Consider the following 8621-nt stretch of genomic DNA (forward strand, 5'->3'; position numbering starts at 1 on the left):
GGGATCCAGGAGGATCTGAGGGGTCCCAGAAAGCAGGGATCCTGGGGGGGAATGCTGGGGGTTGAGGGGGGATCCAGGAGGTCTCGAGGATAGGGGATCCTGGGGGGAATCCTGGGAATTGGGGGGATCCAGGGGTGTCCCCAACAGGGGGAATACTGGCGGGGGGGGATCCCAGGGAGGGAAGGTCCTGGGGGATCCAGGGGTTCCCAGACAGCGGGGTCCTGGAGTGAAGCCTGGAGATCAGGGATATGGGAGGTCCTGGACGAGAGGAATCCTGGGGAGAATCCTGGGGATTGGGGGGGGATCCATGGTCTAATCCTGGGAATTAAGGAAGGGGGGGATCCGGGGCATCCCAAAAATCTGAGCTGCCTTGGTGGGAAAGATCTGGGAGGATCCAGGGAGACCCTGGGGATCAAGGGAGACCCCCAAAACCAAGGCGTAGGGGATCCCCTGAGGATCACTGGGATCTGGGGGGATCCGGGAATCCCCCCGCGGGGGGGGGGCAGGATCTGTGGGGGGATCCAGGGAGACCCCGGAGGGGGGAGGAATCAAGGGAGACCCCCAAAACCAAGGTGGGGGGGGATCCGGGGGGGGGTGACCTGAGGTTCACTGGGATCTGGGGGGATCTGGGGATCCCTCGAGGGGGGGGACACACCCAGGTCTCCGGGCTTCCCCCCCCGCCCCCCCCAGCCGGCGACCGCGCGGTGGCGCTGCTTGTGCGACCCTACAATAACACCCCGGCGGCCCCGCCCCCTCCTCCAAACAAGCCCCTCCCCTCCAATAGACCCCGCCCCTCCCTTCTCCCCTCCCCCCCCCTTCTGCACACAAAGACCACCCCCCCCTACATTGGGGGGGGGGTCCTGGGGTCTCTCCCGGACCCCTGGGTGTCGTCCCCCCCAGGGACGCCTGGGTGTGTGTCCCCCCCCGGTTCCCCCGGACGCCTGGGTGTCGTCCCCCCCCGTTCTTCTGGGTTCCGGGCAGATTTTTTCGGAGTTAACCCCGCCCCCCCTCCCCCCCCCCAGTTCGGACTCCTGGGTCCCTCCGAGCCCCCAGCGGGTGGATAACAAAGCTGGGGGGGGGGGGGAACCCGCCCGGACGTCTGGGTTCCTGCGAGTCATCCCCCCCCCCCCCCCCCCGCGGGAAAAGCCGCTTTTCATCCCCCCCCCCCCCCCCGTCCTCCTCCTCCTCCTCCTCCTCCTCCTCCTCCTCCCCCCCCCCCTCCTCGGACGCCTGGGTCCCTCCCGGCCGCCTGGGTCCCGCTCCATCCCGGGGTGAGTATACTGGGACCCCCCCCACCCCCCCAGCTGGACTCCTGGGTCCCTCCGCGTGCGGGGGGGACACACACACAGACTGGGATTTCCCTTCCAACCCCCCCCCCCTTCCACCTCCGCCCTTCCCCGACAAAGGGAGCGCTCCCGGCCGAATAGCTGGGTCCCCCAGTCGCCCCCCACCCTGGGGTCGGATGGGGGGGGGTCCCAGATACCTGGGTCCCTCCCTTCGAGCCCCCCACCCCAAGTATGGGCCCCCCCACCCCCCCGGATGCCTGGGTTCCCCCCCCGCCCCCGCCTCGGCCATGTGCGGGGCTGTCAGGGGCCGGAAGCGTGATGGGGGTGACGACGTCCGTCCCCATGTCCCCAGGTGTCCCCTCTCTGTCCCACCAGCATCCACCAGTGTGTCCCCATCTCTGGTGGCTTTGTCAGCCCTGTCCCGGTGGGTCCTGTTGCCATTCCTGGTTGTCCCCATCTCTGGTGGCCTCGGAGGCTCCTGTCCCAGTGGCTCCAACATCCCTGTCCCCGTCCTTGGTGGCCCTGATGCCTCCCATCCTTGGTGGCCTTGTGTCCCCCACCCCTGTGGCTCCACCATCCCCGTCCCCATCCCTGGTGGCTCCAGCATTCCCATAACACCATCCTCATCCCCATTCTTGGTGGCTCCAGTGTCCCTATCCTTGGTGGTTCCCTCATCCCTGATGGCTCTGGTGTCCCTTGTCCCCCGTGGCTCCACCATCCCAGTCCCCATCCCTGGTTCTTCCACCAGCCCCATCCTTGGTGCCACCACCATCCCCATCCTCATCCCTGGTGGCTCCAGCATCCCCCTAACACCATCCCAGTCACCATCCCTCATGGCTCCAGCATCCCCCAACACCATCCCAGTCACCATCCCTCATGGCTCCAGCATCCCCCAACACCATCCCAGTCCCCATTCCTGGTGGCCTCACCATCCCAGTGCCCATCCCTGTTGGCTCCAGCATCCCCCTAACACCATCCCAGTCCCCATCCCTGGTGGCTTCACCATCCCAGTCCCCATCCCTGGTTCCTCCACCAGCCCCATCCTTGGTGCCTCCACCATCCCTGGGCCCATCCCTGGTGGCTCCAGTGTCCCCCTAACACCATCCCAGTCCTCATCCCTGGTGACTCCACCAGCCCCAACGCCATTCCTGGTTCCTCCACCAGCTCCATCCGTGGTGCCTTCCCCAACCCCATCCTTGGTTCCTCAAGCCCCATCCTTGGTTCCTACCCTACCCCCCGTAACTCCACCGTCCCCCCCCGATCCCCTCCCGTTCCCCCACCCCGATCCCCGCATCGCCCCATCCCGTCGCAGGCGATGGCCGTGCCGGGTTGGAAACTGCAGCTGCTGGAACGGCGCCGGCGGGAGGAGGAGGCGGCTCGACGGCGGGAGCGGGAGCAGCGGGACCGGGCGGCTCAGTTGCCCCCTTGGAAGCGGGAGCTGCTGGAACGGCGTCGAGCCAAAGCAGGAGCTGCCGGGGGGGGGGTCCCTGATGGGGGGTCCTTGGCATTGGCGCCGGGCCTGAGCCGGAGCGCTGAGGGGCTGGAGCGCTGCGGGGAGAGCGAACCCACCCGGGGTCGGGTCAGTCGCCTGCTCAGTCGTTTTGCCCCGCGGCCCCCTGCCCGCTCGCTCAGCACCGAGGGTCTCCCCGAGAGCCCCCCCGGGACATCCCCCAACCGCCATTGTACCTCGGGGGATGAGGGGTGCGAGGGGCAAGGAGGGGCCAGGGGACAGCAGGGGGCTGAGACCCACGGGGTGGTTAAGGGGCATGGGTTGGCCACCAGTCCGGGGACAGTTGAGGGTCTGGGGACAATCAAGGGCGTAGGGACAGTCGAGACGCGGGGAGTGGTCAAGGGCATGGGGACAGTTGAGGGACAAGGGACAGGTGAGGGACAGCAGGTAGCTGAGACCCATAGGACGGTCAAGGGCCATGGATTGGCCAGCAGCCCGGGGATGGTTGATGGTCTGGGGTCAACCAAGGGCATGGGGACAGTTGAGGGACAGGGGACGGCTGAGGGACAACAGATAGCCGAGACCCATAGGATGGTCAAGGGCCATGGGTTGGCCATCAGCCCAGGGACAGCTGAGGGTCTGGGGACAACCAAGGACCTGGGGACGGTCAAGACACGGGGTTCAGTCAAGGGTGTGGGGACGGTGGAGGGACAGGGGACGGCCGAGGGCTGTAGGACGGCTGAGGGCCACAGGCTGACCCTCAGCCCAGGGGCAGTGGAGGGACAGGGGACAACCAAGGACCTTGGGACAATTGAAACACAGGGGACAGTCAAGGGCCTTGGGTTGGTCAAGGGATGGGGCTTAGCCAAGGGTGTGGGGACAGCTGAGGGACAGGGGACAGTCGAGGGCTGTAGGACAGTCAAGGGCCATGGGTTGGCCATCAGCCCGGGGACAGCTGAAGGTCTGGGGACAACCAAGGACCTGGAGATAGTTGAGGGATGGGGAACGGCCAAGGGCTGGGGGACGGTTGAGGGACAAGGGACGGTCGAGACCCATAGGACGGTCAAGGGCCACGGGTTGGCCACCAGCCCAGGGACAGCTGAGGGCCAGGGGATGACCAAGGACCTGGGGACAGTTGAGACATGGGGGACAGTCAAGGGCATGGTGGGGACAGTTGAAGGACGGGGGCCAGCCGAAGGCTGTAGGACAGTCGAGACCCATAGGACGGTCAAGGGCCATGGGTTGGCCACCAGCCCAGGGACAGCTGAGGGCCAGGGGACAGCCAAGGACCTGGGGACAGTTGAGGGACAGGGGATGGCTGAGGGACAGCAGATGGCTGAGACCCGTAGGATGGCCAAGGGCCACGGGATGGCCACCAGCCCAGGGATGGTTGAGGGCCAGGGGACAACCAAGGACCTGGGGACAGTTGAGGGACAGGGGACGGTCAAGGGGATGGTCAAGAGCTGGAAGATGGTCGAGGGACGGGGGCCACCAGGAGGACAAGGGACAGTCGATGGTCATGAGGGCACTGGGACGGCCGAGGGACAGGGGTCAGCCAAGGGCTCCGGGCCCACCACTGCGGCCGTGACGCCCGTGGTGGCCGTGACACCCGTGGGAACCGTGACGCCCGCGGCGGCCCCCACGCCCATGGCAGCCATGACACCCATGCAGGGGCGTGTCGAGGGCGGTGCTGGGGAGGGGCCGGGTGCTGGCAGCCCCGGGGTGGCCCCGGCTGGGGGGGCGGGCAGCGGGCCGGCGGCCATGCGAGGGGTGCCCCGCCGCGAACCCGGGCCCCCCCTGGCCCACCCGGCCCTCCAACGCCGTAGCGGTAACACCATTACGGTGCGACCCCGGCGGGGGGTGACCGCCAACGGCCCTGAAGGAGGGTCTCCCGCCCCTCCGACGCCTCCCGCCCCCCCGGCTGCTCCCCCGGGGCCCCCCAAGAAGCGTTACCCCACGGCCGAGGAGATCCAGGTCATCGGCGGGTACCTGGCCCTGCCCCGCTCCTGCCTGGCCAAGAACGACCCCCACCGCAAGAAGGTAGGGACTCCCCGTGTCCCCCTCCATGTCCCCTTGTGTAGCCCCATGTCACCCCCACGGTTCCTGTTGTGCCCTCCCTGCCCCCCCAGTGGCCCCTCCATGTCCCCTGGGGTCCCGCCGTGCATCCTCCAGCCCCTCAACCTCCTGCCACCCTGTCCCTTGTCCCCATCCTTGTCCCCCGTCCTCTTCTGGACCCCATGCTGTCCCCATCCTTGTCCCTTCTTGGAGCCTCCTCCCTGTCCCCGTCCCCTCATCCCCTCCTGGAGCCCCACCAGTGTCACTCTCCCCCATCCTTGTCCCCTCCTGGACCTCCTTGTCCCCATCCCCCATCCTCATCCCCTCCTGGACCTTCTTGTTCCCTGTCCTCATCCCCTGTCCCTTGCTAGACTCACGCCATCACTGTCCCTATCCTTGTCCCCTCCTGGACCTCCATGTCCCCATCTGTGGCCCATGTCCCCTCCTGGACCCCCTGTCCCCATCCTTGTCCCCTCCTGGACCTCTATGTCCCCATCCCTGGTCCATGTCCCTTCCTGGACCCTCTGTCCCCATCCTTGTCCCCTCCTGGACTCTCTGTACCCATCCTTGTCCCCTCCTGGACCTCCATGTCCCCATCCCTGGTCCATCTCCCCTCCTGGACCCCCTGTCCCCATCCTTGTCCCCTCCTGGACCTCTATGTCCCCATCCTTGGTTCATGTCCCCTCCTGGACCTCTGTGTCCCCATCCTTGGTTCATGTCCCCTCCTGGACCCTCTGTCCCCATCCTTGTCCCCTCCTGGACCTCCATGTCCCCATCCCTGGTCCATGTCCCCTCCTGGACCCCTCATCCCCATCCTTGTCCCCTCCTGGACCCCTCATCCCCATCCCTTGTCCTCACCCTTGTCCCCTCCTGAACCCTCGCTCCTGTCCCCTTCTTGACCCTGTCCCCATCCCTGTCCCTTCCTGGGGTCCCCAACCCTCGTCCCTGTCCCATGTCCCCCCCCGCCCCCCAGTTGTGGGAAGGCAACGAGAGTAACTGGGGGGGGGGTTGGGCACCCGGACGCCTGGGTCCTTGTCGCTTCCTCTCCCTGCCTGCACGTCCTGCCCGCACTCTTGCCTGCACTTCACCCCCCCGCGGAAGAAGCGGGCAGCCGGTACGCACCCGGACGCCTGGGTCCCTCTTGGGTTTTGTTTTCTTTTGGGGGGGGTGTGTGAAGTCTTGGGGGCCCCAACATCTGGGTCCCCCTGTGTTGGAGGAACAGAGGGGTCTGGTGGTTAAACTGGGGGGGGTGTTGTTTGTCACAGATACACCCCCCCACCCACCCCCAGCATTGCCCAGAATCCTCTTGGGCACCCCAAAAACAGGAACCCTGGCGAGGGGGGCGGGGGGGGGAGGAAGCGGTTCCCGCAGGGTGAGGCTGTCCGGATGCCTGGGTCCCCTGCCCAGCCCCCCCTTCCTCTGCCCCGCTCCCATCCCCCGCACCCTGTGGGGCCACGTGACCCCCCCCTCGGTCATTAATAACCTCCCGTTAATTACGATTAAGCCAGGAGGTGGATTAATTGCCATGGGAACCCCCGTGGAGGGGGGGGACGCGACACACGGACACACTCACGTCCCTGCTTCTCCCCGGAGCTGGGCACGTCGTGGGGCCACGGGGTCCCCATGGTGTCCCCGAGTTGTCCCCATCCCCAGGGTGACCTTGTCCTCAGGGTGAACCCAGCCCCGAGGTGACCCCAGGGTGATGTCATCCCCATGTTGTCCCCATCCCTGGGCCGTCCCCTGCACCTCTGTCACCACGATGTCCCATGTCCCCAGGGTGACCCCATCCCCAGAGTGACCCCAAGGTGTCCCCATCCCCATGCTGTCCCCAGGATGTCCCCGTCCCCAAAGTGTCCCCATCCCCAGGGTGACTCCACAGGTGTCCCCATGCCACACCTTTTCCCAGGGTGTCCCCATCCCCAAAGTGTCCCCATCCTCAGGGTGACCCCATGGGTGTCCCCAGGGTGTCCCCATGCCACCCTTTCCCCAGGGTGTCCCCCAGGGTGACCCCGGGGGGTGTCCCCATGCCCACAATGTCCCCACGTCCTGTGTTGTGTCCCCCCCCAGCTGAAGATCTGGTTCAGCGAGCGGGAGCTGGAGCGCACCTTCTGCTACCCCTCGGAGGGGGCAGCGCTGGCAGCCTGGGGCCCCCCCGAAGAGCCCCCCCCCCCCCGGCCCCCCCTCGGCCCCTGATGAGGATGAAGATGAGGACGAGCCCCCTCCGGTGCGGGGGCTGCCGGGGGGGCTGCGAGCCCGTGCCCTGCTTGTGGGTGAGTGCCCTGGGGTGGCTTTTGGGGGGAATGACACACGCACCAGATGCCTGGGTGCCCTGGGGGGGGGGGGGGTTGAAGAGGGTAATGGGGGGCTCCTGATGCCTGGGTCCCCTGGAGGAGGGGCTGAGGGGGGGTAATGGGGATCCTTGGACACCTGGGGAGGGTTAGGGTGGGTAATGTGGAGCCCTGGACACCGGGGAGGGGTTAGGGGGGGTAAAGGGGGGCCCTGGACACCTGGGGGGGGTTAAGGGGGTAATGGGGGGCCCTGGACACCTGGGGGGGCTTGAGTGAGGGGGGTAATGGGGGCCACCCAGACACCTGGGGGAGGTTAGGGCAGGTAATGGGGAGCCCTGGACACCTGGGGGGGTTTAGAGGGGGTAATGGGGGGCCCCGGACACCTGGGTCCCCTGGGGGTGTTAGGGGGGCTAATAGGGGACCCAGATGCTTTGGTCCTCACCCCCCATCCCCCCCCCCCAGATGAGTCCTGCAGGCGGTAACCCTGGCCTCTGCCCCATGGCGGGGGGGTGGGGGGAAGCCATGCTGGGCCCCCCACCCCCCTGCCAGCGAAGGGGGGGACAGGGCCGGACCTGAGGGACCCCCCGGCGGGGCTGGACAGGGCCAGATGCACGGACAAGGATCCCCCCCCCAAAACTGCCCCAGGAGGGGCGGGCACAAGGACACTGTCCCCACTGTGGGGAACCAGCGGCATTCTGCCCCCCCCGCTGGGGCACCATGGGGACATTTTGGGGGGGGGGGGTATCCCACTCTTCTCTCCCCATTTTGTAGCTTTTCTAGTTGGGGGGGGCGGCAATTATCCTTAATGAGGGGGTTTTTTTAGCCTAATTAAGGGCTTTTTTTAGCCAGGGGTGGGGCAACTTTGTCAGTATTGGGTCAACCAGAGCTGCCCCAGTTAGGAACTGGGCTAGGCTCAGTTACAACTGGGCTGGGGGGGGGGGCAAAGCCATGGCAGTATTAGCTGGGGGGGGGCTATGCTGGGGAGGGGGGGCGATGGGGAGGGGACGTGATTTATTGCTGTGGTGGCTGATGGTGAGGGAGGGGATGGGTGAGGAGGAAGGCTCCAAAACGGCCGAGGAAGGCCAAACGGCCGAGGAGTAATGGCCGAGTGGGAGCATGAAGGATGGTGGCGGGTGGCTGGTGGCCGGCGTGGGGTGGGGGGAAACAGTCTGGAGTTGGGGGGGGGCCCGGCTGCCATCGGCCGAGGGTGGGAGCGGTGGAGGGGAGACAAAATGGCGGAGGAGGCCGAAGCCTGAGGCCTGCTCCCGTAGCCATGGCAACGGAGCCCGAGGCCTACTCCCGTTGCCACGGCGACGAAGCCCTCGGCTCACCGTGGGGAGGGCCGCGCCGCCTCTTGGCTGCACTGTACTGCGACAAACGACAATAAAAGGTGATGGCGGCTGCTGTGAGCCTGGCTGGTGACACCGGGGCGGGGGGGAAACTGGAGGCGAAAAGGCGGGTTTATAGATATATTTTTTTTAAGTTACGGTACAGCGGGATCGCGCATGCGCGGACGCCGGGCGGGGGGGCGGCGAATGCGTG

The 8621-nt window shown here is 66.9% G+C and overlaps 1 protein-coding gene across 1 annotated transcript; it reads left to right on the forward strand.

Annotated features, from left to right (window-relative positions):
* The first annotated feature begins 1176 nt into the window (after window positions 1-1176).
* On the forward strand, window positions 1177-8486 carry PPP1R18 (protein phosphatase 1 regulatory subunit 18). The gene is made up of 4 exons (XM_069774032.1): window positions 1177-1271; window positions 2599-4776; window positions 6859-7061; window positions 7542-8486. The coding sequence occupies exons 2-3, from the start codon at window positions 2602-2604 to the stop codon at window positions 6982-6984; spliced, it is 2301 nt and encodes a 766-aa protein (XP_069630133.1). The 5' UTR covers window positions 1177-1271; window positions 2599-2601; the 3' UTR covers window positions 6985-7061; window positions 7542-8486.
* The last annotated feature ends 135 nt before the right edge of the window (window positions 8487-8621 follow it).

Source organism: Haliaeetus albicilla, chromosome 29 (genome assembly GCF_947461875.1).
Source record: "Haliaeetus albicilla chromosome 29, bHalAlb1.1, whole genome shotgun sequence".
NCBI classification, from domain to species: Eukaryota; Metazoa; Chordata; class Aves; order Accipitriformes; family Accipitridae; genus Haliaeetus; species Haliaeetus albicilla.

Excerpts from the sequence above, each read along its gene's own strand:
- PPP1R18 (XM_069774032.1), top strand. The coding sequence starts at position 2,602 with ATGGCCGTGCCGGGTTGGAAACTGCAGCTGCTGGAACGGCGCCGGCGG. Across the intron at positions 4,777-6,858 it reads ACGACCCCCACCGCAAGAAG|CTGAAGATCTGGTTCAGCGA; the intron begins GTAGGGACTCCC and ends GTCCCCCCCCAG.